Here is a 17,464-nt window from a genome sequence, read left to right on the forward strand (position 1 = left end):
ACGCTTAAGGCTAACTAGTTAATAAGTTAATATGACACTAAACACTTATTTAAACCTACTTCGCAAGATAATCTCATGATCCGAACCAGTCTTTTCTTATATACAACATGGAGTGAATCTCACATCTTTTATTGTGTAATAGAGCATTTTCAAGGAATAAGAAAAATGGGAATGACAACCGAAATTGGCTTTTCCCACAAAAATTTCAAGGAAAATCATGATAAACAAAACTACTCAACACTTGAATCTCATCGGAAGCCTTCTTTACTAGTTTAGAGCCAAGGAGCTCAATTCAAGTTTGGAACTACAAAGAAAACCACAATGGAACTGAGAGAAAGGCATAAGCTACAAAAATGGAATCCCATGGCCAGAAGCAGAAATAAGAGTGCCATAAAAGGCACAGTTCCAGGAGACAGGAGTTACCAAAATTTCTGTAAGTCTCTTCATTAACCTACTCTTTCATTAACCTACTCTCACTTTTCTGTTGCCCAACTGAAATCTCAGAGTTTCTATACGCTACCAAAAAAACAAAAACTGCCTGTAGGGTTGGTTGTTGTATATTTTCTGATTTTCTGTACACCAGGAGCCAAGGGAAGTCATGTACATTTTGAAGGAAAATGATCCACAAATTAGTTTTCTTCTCTCCATTCCAAAATAGAAGACTTCGATGATCCAATATTCAATTACTCTCTCTTTTCAAGCAAGAATTCTGCACTTGGGGACGGGCTTCCGCAGCATGGATGTCCCATGGAAGATCATCATTTGGTAACTTTTCCTGTAATTGCTTATCTGCAAGAGAAAATATGTAAATAAATAAACTTGATAAATTAAGCATTTAAATAAACTTGATCGCTAGACCCTGCATTATTCATGTTACTTAGTGTGTTTGCTGTCTCGGGCGTTTAGCCCCCCTTCTTCACCAAAAAAAAAAAAAAAGAAAGTAAATCTCTCTCCAAAAGTTCACGTACCTCATTTTGGGTCAACTTCTCCAAACCAAATCTCTTTTTCCATATTGATTCTGCCTCATCAGCAGCTGGCACAACAAGACTTTTCACATTTAAGAACGCAAGAAACCTCTCAATACATGAAAATAAAGTCTGGAAGTAACCCTACAAAAAACAATAATGAATTCAAGTCAGGGAAAAAAAATTCATATAAACTTCATTGATTCCAAGAGAAAAAAGGTGGCAATGCGACCACAGAGCGATGTAAAAATAACCTGTCCTTGGTAATCAGCACTTGTTGCCACTAAAGGAAGCTCTGCCACTTCTGCTCCATAGATACGAAACATTCCGGCTGACACAACCAATTGGCTGCATAATAAGCAATATATGTCAACACAGACAATTTTATCTATACTAACACTATATAACTGCATTTCGATATGATCCTCACTTTACTGTAATTATTGCACAGTACATCCCACCAAATTCTTGGGTCTGGATGGTCCCCCTGCAAATTCAGTTGATACAATCAGTCAAAAGTGAATTCAACTGGGTTACACATTACGTGATAATTGACGCTAACAGAGCAACCAAAAGAATAGAGGCTGAGTATGACTAATGAAAAAGAGAATATCGTGGCTCACCCATAAAGCATTTCTTTGATGAAGTCAAGGCGTGAAGTAGGATCAACTATTGGGGCAAAACGATCCTATAGCACAGAAATGAAATTGACAAATAAGTACGCATAAAATTTAACCCCTGAAACAATGGCAGAAAGTCATCTAGTAACATCAGACACAGATGCCCAATTATGCACCGTATAGACAAAAGCCTGGAAGCATGGGACATCATGGCACGTCAAATCACCAATTAACATCACCAAATACAACACAACATTCTCCCCAATATAGGAAAATAAATTAAAATTTGATTTACTACAGCTAGGTTGGTTACTATAATTAAAATAACAGATATTTTTAACAGGGAAACAAATAACAAGTTTACTCACATGGAATATGGCAAGAGCCTTTGAAAGCAACTGTAAACTTTCATCATCAGTGGACGTTTTCCCATTAAGCACCCTCCATTTTATATCAAGATTAGCCCCAAACTCTGTACCTTTCTCATTGTGCTTCTTCCTTACAACATTCAGTAAGGAGTCAGGAAGCTTCTGTCCCCCATGAACTACCAACTTCTGCAAAGCTGAATGAACCCTGTGGCAATCTGGGCAACAGAACCATTTTCCTTTCGGTATTTCCTGGAGAACAAATGTTTTCAAACGAAGTATGATTAAGATAGCAGCAAAAATACAGCGCACAACCAAAACAAGAAGGGGAAGGGAAGGGAAAAAAAATACTGTTCACAATAAAAAAACAAAGGAAGACTGAGGCACCTTCAAATCTTCAATCCCGTTATCCTTCAAACAGCCTACATGAAACTCCTTTTCACACTGGAGAGTGAGGAGAATAAGCACATCAAATAGAACATAAGGGTTAATCATAAATAAAGTGGAAATGTAAGGCACTTCAAAGCCAAGACTTAATTAGTTAAGAAATTAAGTTAGCAATCAAAGTACCTGATCACACAAAATAACTGTGCCAGGACCAAAATCAGAGCCGCTGAATTCATGTCCTCTGCAGACATCAAAATCAAGAATATTCATATTTTCTAATGGAAAATCTGAATTAAGAAAAAAAGCTGAAAATCATGATAAGTTAATGCACCAAACATATGGAAAGCAGTAATTTCTCAGTGGCAATTGTGTAATATAGGGAGACTAGACACACAAATAAAATCACCAAAGGGTTTTGCCAAAAGTCAGTGTTCTACAATAGCTGCAAATATTTTTCTGGTTCATTACAACTAATATGAGAAATAACCTGCACAGTGCGCAACCACCAAATTTCTCCTCAAAAGTTGTGACAATACGAATGCATCGGTTGGTTATTTGTTCTATAGGATCAACTCCTGCAACTCTTCCAGCTGCAACAGCATTGGCATTATGCTCCACAAATTTCTCTCTCTCAAACATAGACTGGCACTGTTTACAGTACCAAGTACCTTCAGGGACACTTGGTAGAGAAAGGCACTCTGCAATTGGCAACAAAATAAATAAAACATGTAACTCATGCACAATACATTACAAGCATACTATACCCTTCTCCCTTTTCTTTCTTTTATCTTTTTCCTTTACATGTGTTGTAATTATCAAGCTACTATCTTAACTAATTACGAAAAAGGATCCAACAAATAAGCCAAATGAAAAACCAGATTTAAATGAATGCATATGCATTTGAAAACACAAAATGCATGTAGTAACAATATCAATAACCATAACATATGTTTTTAGCTTAAATATTCAAGTAAAAAAAGAGATAATAATTAGCTACCCCGGTCATGAATCCTACCATTCAAAGAAAAAAGTGATATGGCTAACTGCACAAGTTCTATTTGCAACTATTTTAAACAAACTGTATAATGATATGGGAGTAATTTAAAAAACAAAAAGAATAACGACATCAAAATGTAAGGGACAATTGGAGATAAATCCTAACAATTAATTCTATGGAGCGAAATCACTCTTAACCCTCCATGTGGAGGCAGCTAAAGCATTGGATTGTGCATCCACGCATGCTTGCCTTCCCGGCTTACAAAATAGAATTGAGGGTCTAATGTATCACATTGCAATTTTATCTGTGTTATTTTCGTCAAGCCACTAGCTTTTGTATATGTTGAGCTCATCTCCCCTACCCCCAGAAAGGAAAAAAACCAACCAAAAAAAAAACCCATTTTCATGTTTTTATTTTCGACAAAGATATTCAAGGTTAAATTTATTTGTACTTTCTTCTGATCACCACATCGATCATAATACTCTTTTCCTTTAAAAATAATAATAAGAAACAGGCTTTTTTTATTTAAAAAAAACAGTTCAAAAATAGTGAGCAAGGAATCCACTTGTGGAAAAATAACTAACAGTCAAACCTGCAGCAGCAACTCTATCCTAAGAGAAATAGAACACCAAATCAGAATTTGCCCGAAAAAACTATACATTAGTTGCTTTCCAATCTCATAAAATAACAAGGAAAGATAGCTCCTGAAACTCCAAAGCTACACAGAAATAGCCCAAATGTGAACCCTAACCCAATAAACAATTGACCTCCTCACCGCACACATTCTCAAAGACCCTCCTATTCCTTTCAGGCCAGAACATTGTCATCATAGCACATCCCAGAACTGTATGCCTTATTAATCTAATTTTTAAAAATTAAAAAGGAAAAGAATTTATTTTCTTCTTTTCCTTCTCCTTTCTCCTACCCCCTCCCAACCCTAACCCTAACTTTTTATCTTTGCAGGTCATGGCACTACCGGGGTGTGTGTTACCTCAGTCAAATTACTTTTACTTTTAATTTTTATCCACTTAAGTAACAGATTAAAGATTTTAAAAAGGTCAGGATGAAATGGGAAAGTTATGAAAGTTTTACAGAGGGGGCATAATGAGACAAACAATGTGCAAATAGAAGCAATCCACTACTAAAACATACCCATTTGTCCGTATTTACCTATTGAAAGAAATATATATTGAAAATAACTTTTATAAAAGTAAAAATAAAAAGAATCGCCCTCGCTTCTCGATCCCCTTTCACCACTTCCATGTCTGGCCCTTTTTCAACTGAGGAGGCTCAACAGTTTTATGGATGCAAATAGAAGCTCCTTCAATATATTACCCAACATATATACTAATGAAAAGTTCCACATGGTATTTGAGAATATGTGTTGATGCAACAAAAACAACTGTGAAAATCACCTTTGTGAAAAGCCCTTGGACAATTATCGCAGCACAAGAGATCTCCTCCATCTCGACACATGGAGCATAGGTCATCATTCTTCTTTGTAGATGACTTCCGATTTCTTGACAGAGATAATGCCAATTCATGGAGAGATACCCCATTAGATGTGTAAATGAATAGGTAACTGCCAAATCAAGCAAATCAAAGTCAAACAATAATTTTTTTATAAATAAATAAATAAAAGAACACATTAACGAAAACTGCCCACAATCTTTCCACCCAAAAATCAGGTAGACAGGCCCATGGAGAACTTGCCAATTCAATCATGATTCATGTCATGTGACAGAGCTAGAACAAGACCAGGACCAATACACACTGCAAAAGTCCAGGACCAATACACACAAGACCACAAACTTAGACCCAACAACCCAAAGAATATAACCAAGGACTCACGGCTTGCGACGTGATGCAAAACCAGCATGAGCTTCAAACTGCGATGCGCTGACCTGCCAATTAGATGTAAGAGAATCACATACCAGTCACTAACACCATAAGTGATAACAATTCAGTAGAAAGTCAACATACCACATCATTGCAGCAGCTACAACTAATGCCAGGCCCCTTTTTATAACCGACCAACATTTTCTGCACACAAAAAATCACTACTGAGAAAATAAAATTCCACTTCAATTAGGCAAAACTGCTGTAGATATTTAATTGCAACCTCCCCATGAGAATAATAGGCTACTTCTGTTCCATCTGGCAAAACATCTTCCTCAAAAACCAACTTGTGCAACCGAAGATCCCTTTCAAAAAAATGTCAGACAACAAGCAAATTAAGATAAGAAAGAAGCAGCAAATACCAGAGCTCACATCAAGGGAAAAGATAAACATGAGACAGATACCAAACACAAAAGAGAGAGAGAGGTTATATACTTTCTTGTTACACGTCCCTGGCTCTTACTTTCTGAAGAGCTACACTTCAATGCTGTATCAGGACAATTTGGTACCGTAACCGGCTTTGGTGAGCTATACTTTGACACAGTATCAGGAAACTTTGGAGCTGGAACCGGCTTCAGTGAGCTACAATTTGACATGGTATCAGGCCCCTTTGGAACCATAACCGGCTTTGGTGATCTACATGCACACCCTCAATTAGAAATCATAGCATATGAATTAAAATACTATTTATGATATTCTTTTGGACTTATATTTGACAGAAGAATAAAACCCCTGAATTACACATCACACATAAAAGCATATAATTATGTACATATCACGCATAAAAGTATATAATATGTACATATCACTATATACAAAAGCCTAGATAGCAAAATCTTTTAAAATAATTAAACCTCCCTTTTAAAAAAAATTGTAACTTTCTCTCTGTCAACATTACATTAAACACATCGGTCATCTTGTAAACATTTTGCATCAACCCATCAGAGGCAGAAAGATTTGTTAGAAAGACAAATAACATATTACCAAAAGAGCGGGGAAAAGAAAGCTTACTCATCACTATGGTTAGCACCTACAGCAGGCGTAGCTTCACCAGACTTTTTTAACTCCATGCATGAAATACAAAGTAGCACTGCTGACCTAGTACCCTCTCCATGAATAGATTCTACATTTCATCATATGACAAAAGTGTTATGCATATGCAAAATACTCATCAAGAGGAGTTGTAATTATTTATATGGACGTAAAAGCAACCTTTGCAATTGAGACAGATGGTACATTTGTTTATCGATGAGCAACCAACAGCAAGTCTAACAGCTTCTTCCAAAATTCCCAAAGGAGAATTTTGGCATACGGTCATGACATCCCGAAGGGTATTGCCATTTTCAAGATATATATAGTCTGGAGGACGTTTATTTGAACTACCCGCATGCAGTTCAAACACCGCAGGTGTAACAACCTATAAATTCGATAAATTGATCTATCAACTCTTCACAGAAACACTGTAAGATTTATGAACTACAAAATAAAATATCATTAAACAATACTCACTTCAGTTCCTTGGCAAGAATCACAGTGACACAATATGGAAGAACCCGTAATCACTCCCATAAGCCACGTATCTCCAGCTCCTCTCACCTAACAAAAAATAAAAAATGAACCACAAGATAAGCCATAGTCTAGCCCAAACCACAAAACACTAATAATATGCACACAATGAAGAAACAAAACCACCAATCGAAACAATACCTTTCTAAGGTACTTGACGGGCTGCCCCTCGAGGATACCGGTATCAAGAAAATCTTTTAATTTAACAAACTTCCTCACCATCTTCGGCATTTTCATCTCAAGTTTTGATTTACTAACAAATGGGCTTTTCTGCATCTCCGAATTTAACTGTTGGGAATCACTTTTCCCGGGTAAATGATTCACTTTCCCCGCCTTCGGCTTCAATGCTGACCGAGTAAACCGCCTCTCCGGCTTTTCAATCACCTCTCCTTCCACCTTATCGCCGCCACTCTCAATCATCTCCGGCAATTCTTCATCCACCAAAGGCTTTTCTGGTCCACTCTTCTTCAATTGCTCCTCCTGAGCCTCATCTTCATTCACCGAATCACCAATGCAACCCGTCTGTGGCTCATCGTCGACTGCCATCTCAACCTCACCGTTCTTCAACTCGTCTTCGTAGACCCTCTCGCTCAGCACAGAGTCATCCACGTGGGTTTTAGGCTCGTCGTCGCTTATAAGGTCCACCACATCGCTTTTGGCGTCCTCTTCGCTCATGGTCTCATCCAAATCCTCCATAACCTTCACATTGTCGCCCTCAACCATCTCCCCACCCGCCAATATATCGTCACCACTCGTCAATTTCTCGTCCCCAGCATCCTTCTGCACCTCGTTCGTGGTCGCTTTCTTCAACCTCTTACCATTCTCATTCAGAGAATTACTGCCCCGAGTCCGTCCCAAAGAACCAGACACTTCAGCCTGGGCCTTCAACGCAAACGCGAACTCACGTTTCAGGCCCGTCCGGACCTTAGACATCACCACAAACTCCTCAGAATCCGTACCGTTCGCCATGCACCGCCTCAGATCAATTCAAAACCCTAGAAATTTACCCCCAATCACTGGCTCAGATTTGTATTCGAAGAACTGCAAATCCAAACCCAGACAAAACCTTTGTTTATATACGTGTGGGGTTAAACTGAAAAGGTTCGAACTTGTTTATATTAAAAAAATATAAAATTTGAATCTGAAGGAGTTAGGTTTCTGAGAAAGAGATAACAAATTAGGGTTTCAGAGAGAGAGAGAGAAGAGAGAGAGATTTATTTCTGCGTTTTTGGGAGGAAATAGGAAACGTCGGGTTGTTTTTGAAGACGAGCCACCACCAGGTATGAATCAAAGAAAGAGAGAGACAAATAGAGAGGGAGAGAAGGAAAAGGGAGAGTCCACCTGTAATTTTCTTCGTTGACGAAACTACCCCTGACACTACGATTAATTTTCTAGTTTATATTTTCGAGATTGCGGTCCTTTATGTTTTAATTATTTTCATTTGCGCGCCACCCCCTCCCCCCAATCCGCTTGCAATTTCTGCTTGTTTACTTTCTCTTGAAGATATAAACTAGATAATGCATCCAAATCCATTCTATCTAAATAATGTTTTATTTGTCTTGTGATCAAAATTGGGAAGGTAATAATTAGGATATAATGTTTTTCCGCATACAAGGATCTCTAAGCACATCTTCTATTGTTTTTCTATGGCTACTACATCTCATATTGAAAATTTGAATAAATAAGCAATTTGGTTGATTGTTAATTACTAGTTGTTCGTATCAAATTTGTTGTGGTCAAGAGTTTGACAATTTTAATTAGCTAACTTAAAGTCTTATTTGTTATTGACAAAAAAATAAACAGATGTGAGAAAAGGACCAATAGTGCAACACAAGTCCAAGTTTGAGGACAATAGAATTCAATAACATAAAGGACCAAAGTGTAAATCAGATTATAACTTAGGGATCATTATTATAATTAAACGTAAATAAAAATATGAGAATTTATTTGTTTACTCCCTATTTTATCTATTTTCTCATTATTAAAAAACAAATGTGAAATCGAGAATCCTCAGAAAGGTTCAATATTGTCGTAGAACAACCCATATTACATGGCATGGATGCCAGATGTCATTTATCAAAGAAAACAAAAGAAAGTCTTAGAAGAGGCAGTCACATGCAACGGCTCACTCAGAATGGGTGGGACCCACAAGAGGAAGAGTCCACCCGTAATTTTCTTTAATGTCGAAACTACCCTTGACATCACGATGTCTTTCATCGTTTATGAGATTTTTATTTTTGAGATTGTGGTCCTCTACTTTTTGTTTATTTTCATTTGAAACTGATCCACTTGTAACTTACTTTTTTTTAATATACTTTTTCTTCAAGAAAAATGCATCTAAATTTTATTATTAAAATATATACATAAAGAATATTTCCAAAAATATTGGATATTTGAATATTAAATTTCTATCTATTTCTCAAATAATTTTTTCCTTCTAATGATAATTGTAAAATGCAATAATTAGGGTATTATGCTTTTTCACATACATGAATCTATGAGTACATCTCTCTCCTTGTCAATTTTTTATTTTATTTTATGGCTAATACATCTCATATTTAAATTTTAAGTAAAACTATAGAAGAAAGCAATTTGGTTAATCGTAATCATTCAATTATGTCATAACGGTTGTTTTATACTAAACTTGTTGCGGTCAAAGAGTTTGATGATTTTAATTAACTACCTTAAATAAGAGTATGAGAAGAAGAAGAAAAAATGATTTTTTGTTGAAATGTCACCTGAACTTATACTTAGGGTTTCAATTTGTCACATTAAATACAAATTTAAGAGAAATGTCACATTAATTTTTCAAAATACGTGATTTTTCATATGACTTTAATACCATCCAATTTTCCATCCATTTTTAAGGGTATTTTAGTGTTTCCATTTTCAAGGGTATTTTAAAAATGGAAAAATCATTATATAAAAAATTGTATATCTTTTAAACAAGGATCCCGAGCCTTTACATTTATTTACTGCATTTTATTAAATCTAGACCATTCTAATTATCTAACGATCGAAAACATGATTGACCCTTTAACCTACCCCATCGTCGGTAAGCCCACCCCACTCATAACTCCCTCTCTCCTCACCATCAACAAACATCCCTTTCTTTTCTTCTCTAACTTTCCCTCTTTACTGCACGCAAAATTTGAAATTACAAGGAATGAAATCTATGGTTAGTTGTTGCACTTTTATTTCTATCTCATTTGCATTCTGACGAATTCTGACTTCTCGCCCTCAAGTGATTAATTTACCGTCTCTAATATATTGCATAGGGATTTCATTTCATAAAATCAATAAGCCCTAGGTGGGACAAAGGGAATTCAAGAAGGATTCTTAGAATTTCTTAATTCCTAAAAATATTAAAGGTAGAAGGAAGAAAATTTAAAGCTTTGGAACTGAAAAGAAAATTTCAGACATGCTCAATGAACACCATAAAAAAAATTTATACATGCTCAGAGAGACAAAGAGAAAAGGGGTGAGATGGGGGTCCTATTCGATGTGTTTTAGGGGCGGGTGGGTTGGTGTGGGGGAGGAAGGGATAAATAGGTCTATTTTTTATTTTCTATTTTTATTTGAAAATTGAAAGATTAAAATACCCTTAAAATGGATGGAAAATTGGATGATGTTAAAGTCATATGACAAATCATGGATTTTGAAAAATTAAAGTAACATTTCTCTTAAAATTTTCTTTAAGGTGACAAATTAAAACCGATGTCCTGGAAAAAAAAATTATGGTACTTTTAGGCTTTATTCATTCTTTTATTAGTAGCTCCTTGGCAGGCCCTCACACGCTCGCTAATTGGCTCTTTCTTTTAGTACATATGCATTTTTTGAGAATTATCTAAGAATCGTCTGCCACCTATAAAAGTTCAAATTTTTACCTATACTTTATCTTTCTTTTCAAAAGAATATATAATCACTTGAAGAAAATCCATTTTGAAACTTTGTAAATTCATTTGAACAACACGTGCTAGTTACGATAACCATGGCAATATAAGCTTTAAACATTTAAGCATGAGTTAAAATTAAATTAAATCCAAATATCTTTTTAGGTCTATAAATTGATGTATTCCATAATTTTAATTGTCATCATAGAATAAAGTAAAGAGGATTATACCTTTGAAGCACCACTCTTGATATAGATAAAAAGTCTTTCATCCTTGAATGGGCCTTCAATTAGATCCTCCAAAAATAAATGGAATCTCTAAGTCTCCACACCAAACCAAGATAGGGGATGACGATGTGATGAGCTCGGTGAGATGAAAGTGCTAGCAAAATCTCACCAAGAGTGGCCAACCATGTGCAAGATAGGAGAGTGAGTTCTGGGGTTGCTTATCTTTCTCACCAAGTTACATAAAACCCTAAAAATGAGATGAGCATGTATAAATTTTTTGCTATGATATAATTATATAGGGGTTCAATTAAGTGAAACCATAGCATCCTCACTCCTTTAGTGAGCCTAGCCTTGTTGGTGGGCCTATTGCTTTTCATTTAAGTTGTCGTGCACAACTTGAGTTAAAAGCCCAATATGACTTTTAAGAAATTTAAGGAAATGCTACATAATGAAATATTGCACAACATTATATCGTGATTTCTTCCTCAATTACTTTGATTGTACTCGAGATTATCGGTGCTATGTATTGTATTTATCAAGAACTTTATAAAACATTCCTTCCAATTGATTCATGATTCATGATGAAATGTTGTTCTCGATATGCATTTATCTAAAAAGTAAATACAATTTCTAACGACACTCGATTATCTCCAAATATAAACAATGAAAATTTGATAGTTTTAAACATTGGAATATTACTAATGAAATGCATTATGGCTTCAAAGCAATTTAATTTTGGTTGGCTGCTTGTTGATTGAGTTAATTGATATGCATGTATAATTAACTTGTTTAACAATTGAATGGAGAATTTTTTATGTGGAAGCTCTTCTTCTCACTATTGAACACCAACAAGAAGAGTAAGTTCAACCACAAGTTGATCTAACAGGGTTCTAATTTTCAACGCAATGACAGTTTTCTAGGAGATACATGTTTCTCATCGAATGGCTCTCTCCCAAAATGTCAAATTTGTGGGATTTCAAGGGATCAAGCTCTCAATTGTTATAATCGAATGAATACTTAGTATGAAGGTAGGATTCCAACTCGTCATCTTTCTTTCATCGCATTTAACTCGACATACGACAATCATCCAAACTCCAACAAATGGCATATTGATAATAAAGCCAATGCTCCTGTGACTTAAGAATTTTGCAATTTGAACAATCCCCGTGAGTATAACGATAATGATAAGGTGAGAAGTATAGATACAAATTATGAACTTAACATCACTCATATGGGTTTGCTAAATTTCAAACTCCATTATTCTTAGATTTCTTTGAATAATGTCATGCGGTGTCCAAATGCAACTTCGAGTCTTTTATTTGTATCGTTTCACATTCCACCGTTTCTCATCTCATACACCTTCTATTATCCTTCTCCTAAGTCGATCATCACCTTTGCTCCTCATTTTCATCTCATCTTCTCCACTTATTCGAAACCAGTTGAAGCCCTAGCCAACTTACATATGCTTTTTGTAGGGACTTTTTTCTTCCGGCAAGCTAGGCTACCGTAAATAGCAAAATGGCTAAAATTTCCCCCTTGTGTTTGAGTTCAAAGATCAGACTCTAAAATGTTTCGAAAATATAGTAAAGTCTTAGAAAACACCTTGGTCACCTTCACCAACAACAACAATGGCTGCTTACAGATGAATTCTTAGTGCTTACAGGTAAAATCTTAGCTTGGCATGAGAGGCTTGTGGCATGGGAGCAAAATTGTCATGAGTTTAGCCTTAAAGGGAAGGAGCTGTGAGTTTCCATGAAAAACAGGGGTCCTAAGGAAGAGGACGAAAGGATTATCAGAGGTTTTGGCTGAGATGAGGAAAAAGAGAGAAAATGATGGCTTGAGTGTTTTTCCGGCAGCTTGACAGAGACTCTGTCAAGTGTTAGAACAGCTTGCTAAGAGGGAAAACTAAGGGAAAAGGATGGGCTGAGCACGAAATTGCTGAGTTTTGGGAGTAAGAGAGAAAGCTTGCTCTCTGGATGTGGTTGATGCTTGTTGGGTAGACGAGGCCTATTTTATAGCTGCTGAAGCTGACATTTTCCAAGAAACCCTAATGGTTTCTATCCAATTTGGCCAAATCTCTCCCTTCCTTTCTCATCTCCTCCCTTGACTTTTCCCATATTGATGAAATTTCCTCAGTCTATTTGCACAAAATCAGGGATTTTTGGGAGCTCAAGGCCCTTTCCCGCAGCTGTTTTAGTAGGAGACTCCCATTCTCAACTATTTCCTTTTTTCTTTCCTTCCTTCTTCCATGGCTAGATCTGATCAAGGAAAGCAAATGGATATACATGTTGGTTTAAAGGGTGCCTCTCCTCCTAGCAGCTTGCGCGCTAATATCCCTTAGTTCTTCGGATGTTTTGTGCTTAGAACTTGTTCCTTCCCATGTGTTGGAGCCTTCCAGGAGCTCTGCATATGTGGACATCTTGCTCTCTTCGTGGCTTCTGTTTTTTTTCTACAAGGGGCTGAGGCTTTTGTTGTTTCTCATTTCTAATTGTATGGGCCTTCTAAGATAGCAAGTCAACTTACCAAATAAATGGGCTAATCTCATCAAGTATTGGGCTATATTGGTTAATTTAATAGACCATTTTGGGCTGAGGTAATGAGCTATTTTTCTCCTTCGTGCTTACCCACATATTTGGGCCTAAGAAACGGGCTTGGGTTCCGAGGCTCCCAAGCAACCTGGGACCTCTATTTCTTGGCCCATCAATGAGCCTCATGACAACTTATTACCATCCATACCACAACCCGCTTAAGCAAGCCTCGAGCATTTGAGTGGCTTGGGCCCACTTAGGCTTGTAGCGTAGTTGGGCTTGAAACAATAATTTCCTGCTTGGCGTGGCATGTTGCTTGGCACGCTCTAATTTTATTATCCTTAGAGATGGACACAATGTTTATTTTAGCATAGGCTTGTATTTTATAACCTTACCCCAGTTCCTGGCATGACAAATTATTTATTTAGTATGGCACGTGGGCTGTGACTTGTATATGACTGGCCTTCATGTACTCTGATATGTGACTTTTCTTAATAAATTATCGTATTTGGGCAAAAAATTTATTTTAGCCTAACTATGGACTTTTTTGGGCCTCAACACTTTTCACCATCACTCATCTCAGACAACCTCCTTCACCATCATCACTAATCTAAGACACATTCTTAGTCCTTTCTTGGTCTCATGCTTTAATCTCTTGAATAATTAGTAAGTATGACCAACATCTATATAAACACAATGTTTTAAAACGTTAAGGCGTAAGATTTTTGAGATTTTTTTAATTAAAAAATTATTAAATTATAAATATATAAACATATATTCCATAACATGAGTATACATATTTTCTTTTATGCAGATGTCCGGACGTTATTACTGTGCGAACGCCATGTATTCTCTACTACCCTCCTTGCTTTCCTCCATGTTTACAATGGTGTCGGTAAGGTAATAACATTCGAACGTCCGTATAAGGGAAGAACTAATATCTATGTAAAATTATAAAGGTTTATTATTAAAATTCCCCCTGAAACTTAGGTCAAATCTCACTTTGCACCTTGAAACTGAAATTAACCCATATACCCCCTTTGACGGTGGTTTCACGTTTCACTTGGCCCTTGCCGTCAACTTCTTTCCAAACTTCGTTAAAATTGTTGATGTGGCAGGGGTAATTTCATATTTTCGTCTTTTCCTTGAGAGGGTGACTTGGCAAATTATGCAGCCCACCCTTATTAATAAAAATGAAAAAAAGAAAAATTCAAAAAAACAAAAAAACAAAAAAACAAAAAAAAACCTTCTTCCCCACAACCCATCTTCTCTAATCTCTCAACTTTACCAAATCAACCCACACCCCATTCCCACCCAACCCCCACAAACCTAAAATCATCTTATTTAAACTCTCATAAAGTGGAAATCATAAGTCCTAATCTTTCTCCTCGATGCTCTTTGTCTTTTTCACTCATAGGGTTAAAGCTTTCTCTGCATTTTCTTTCACTCTCCCAGTTTATGCGTCTGACTCTACCAAAGGTCCCATTCTTTCATTTTTTTCGCTCAGTGCAAATATGTTGGCTCCCATCCACCTATGGTTCTATTATGTGCGATTTATTGTGGGGATTTCTTGGGGTTATGTTATTTTGGGTAGGGAATAAGTTGGGGTTGGTGGATGAATGTGCTAGAGGTGATTGGGTGGAGGTGGTTGGGTGAGGAGGCGGCTAGTGGTAGGGTTTGTTCAAGGGGAGCGGTTGTAGGGGTGGGGTGGTTTTTGTGGGCCAAGAAAGATGGGAGATGGGGATTGTTGGAGTGCTCTGATATGGTAAGTAGGCTGAGGTCGTGGTAGAGTGCAGGAAAGTGGAGAGGTGGTCATGACATCGAAGTGGGATTGGGTGGAGATGGCTGTTGAAGGTGGGGCATGGGGTTGCTGGGCAAAGGATGAGCCTTCCGATTTTTTTAATTTTTAATGTTGAAATTAAATTAATTTGAATTTGAATTGTTTAAGAGGATTTTTCTTTCTTTTTTTAAAATAAAACAATTGTTTCTATGCATACATGGAATCTGTTTGTGCAAATAATCTTTCGGGAGAATATTCACTTCTAGATCCTTCGCCCTTTGATCTTCCTTTTCTCTCCTCAATTCCTGTAAAAAAGACCGGAGTAAATAGACCACACCAGAAAGGTGTTGGGCAAAGGCCCTCCTATGCCTAAGTTAGTTCAAGTGTTTGTAGGAAAACAATAGCTAACAAAAGGGTACGTGGATGTATGTATGGTGTGAACTGGGCGGCTGGAGCCATGTGGAGAATATATGGAGAGTGGAGAGGTTGGCGGCAAGGGTGTTGCCGTATGCTAGAGAGAGAGGGAGAGAGCTTCATATATTTTTCTCGGGTTTTCCAAGTAGGTTTAGATGTACCTTGACTGATGAATGAAGCCATCTATTTATAGGAGCCTCGTAGGTTAGGGTTTCGTAGAGAATAAAACTCTTATTGGGAAGGAGTTTATTCTTTCCCTAAATTGTAGAGATTAAGTCTATTAGGGATTTGATTGTGATCCAAATGTCCTAATTTGATGATGATTATATCTCCTTATTAGGATAATATTTAAATTAATGATATTATCTTATTAAATAAAGATAATATCCTATAATTCAGATATTATCCTTGTTAATTAATTGGCCATATAAATTGGTTCAATTAATTAATTTAAGGGATATTCTTCATTTCCATGTGGCATGCTATAATTCGTGCTATAATATTTGAAGGTTGAGGTGGGCTTCACAATTTGCCACGTCACCCTCTCATATTAGTGGGAAAATAGCCTGCTAGGATGAAATGACGAAATGACCCATGCCACATCAACAATTTTGACGAAGTTTGGAATGGAGTTGACGACATGGGGCAAAGTGAAAATGGCCCCTGAAACTTGGGCTTTCTTTCCTAGTTCTTTATATTTTCTTAGGCCCTATATAGCTTGTTTCAGCTCTTGGGCTTAGGCCTCTCACATGCCATGTTTAAAAGAAAAGCCATATTTTGCCTAAAATATATCATTTTAAACTTTCAAAGACTTTTATAGAGTTTAAAAGTTTGGAAGTATCCAATTTAGGAGAGGTGTATCCAATCCATACTTATAAAGACTTTTTAAAAGTGAGTAACTTTCCTACTGTTGACATATTTTTAAACACTTTCATAGAATTGATAAAAGTCACTAATAAATTAGCAAGACTTTTGTTATTAAAAATTAGCCTTAAAAGTATACAAAAACAATTCATTTAGTATTTTTAGGTCTAATGGTCCATGAACTTTGACCCGATTTGCATTTTGATCCCTCAATTTTCAAAATCATTCCTGTAGTCCTTCAACTTCAATTTCGTTAGGACAAATGGTCATGTCGTCAATTTTGTTATCTTTTTTGTTAAATGCAGGGGCAAAATGGTATTTTTGTATTAAAAATAAATATCTCTCTCCTCTCCTTCTATCCCGATTTCTTCCCCAGATTTCTTCTCCCCTCAAACCCAGATTTCTCCTCTCCCTCTATCAAGAACAAGGAAGCTTACCTGCATACTCAAGATTCATATGAGAGGAAGATAGAGCAAAGAGCGCAATCCACAGCCACCCTTCACCCAGCGCCTCCTCCCCTTTGATTTTCTTTTCCCCCATGTCCACCGGCCTCCAACCCCAAACGAACCCAGAACCCCTCCTCCTCCCCTCTTCCTGATTTCCTTTGTTGTTAAGAGAGCCTTTCTTTGACATCAGAGTGTGTGATATACAAAAATACCATTTTTTTGGCTGGGGAGAAGGTGGCTGTAGAGGAAGAAATCGGGATAGAGGGAGAGGAAAGAAAGAGAGAAAGAGAGATTTATTTTTATTTATTTGGTTTTTTAAAATACAAAAATACCCTTTTTTTAAATACAAAAATACCATTTTGCCCATGCATTTAACAAACAAAGTTAACAAAATTGACGGCAGGACCATTTGTCTTAATGAAACTGAAGTTGAATGACAGCGGAAACGATTTTGGAAATTGAGAGACCAAAATGCCAATCTGTTCAAAATTCAGAGACCATTGACCTAAAAAT

General features: G+C 36.6%; 1 protein-coding gene across 1 annotated transcript; it reads right to left on the reverse strand.

Moving 5' to 3' along the window:
* On the reverse strand, nt 219-8,244 carry LOC18774416. The gene is made up of 18 exons (XM_020566831.1): nt 6,941-8,244; nt 6,743-6,829; nt 6,446-6,650; nt 6,245-6,356; nt 5,669-5,869; nt 5,457-5,538; nt 5,318-5,377; nt 5,186-5,238; nt 4,750-4,916; nt 2,825-3,035; nt 2,521-2,578; nt 2,338-2,394; nt 1,954-2,202; nt 1,589-1,653; nt 1,396-1,452; nt 1,220-1,313; nt 969-1,109; nt 219-789 (listed from the first exon to the last, which is right to left on the reverse strand). The coding sequence occupies exons 1-18, from the start codon at nt 7,766-7,768 to the stop codon at nt 697-699; spliced, it is 2,820 nt and encodes a 939-aa protein (XP_020422420.1). The 5' UTR covers nt 7,769-8,244; the 3' UTR covers nt 219-696.

The sequence above is a fragment of the Prunus persica genome, chromosome G6, assembly GCF_000346465.2.
Source record: "Prunus persica cultivar Lovell chromosome G6, Prunus_persica_NCBIv2, whole genome shotgun sequence".
Lineage (NCBI taxonomy): Eukaryota > Viridiplantae > Streptophyta > Magnoliopsida > Rosales > Rosaceae > Prunus > Prunus persica.

Coding starts and splice junctions, on each gene's coding strand:
- LOC18774416 (XM_020566831.1), bottom strand. CDS start 7,768: ATGGCGAACGGTACGGATTCTGAGGAGTTTGTGGTGATGTCTAAGGTC. Junction 6,651..6,742: donor ATTCTTGCCAAGGAACTGAA/GTGAGTATTGTT, acceptor TCGAATTTATAG/GTTGTTACACCTGCGGTGTT. Junction 5,239..5,317: donor GTAGCTGCTGCAATGATGTG/GTATGTTGACTT, acceptor TCTAATTGGCAG/GTCAGCGCATCGCAGTTTGA.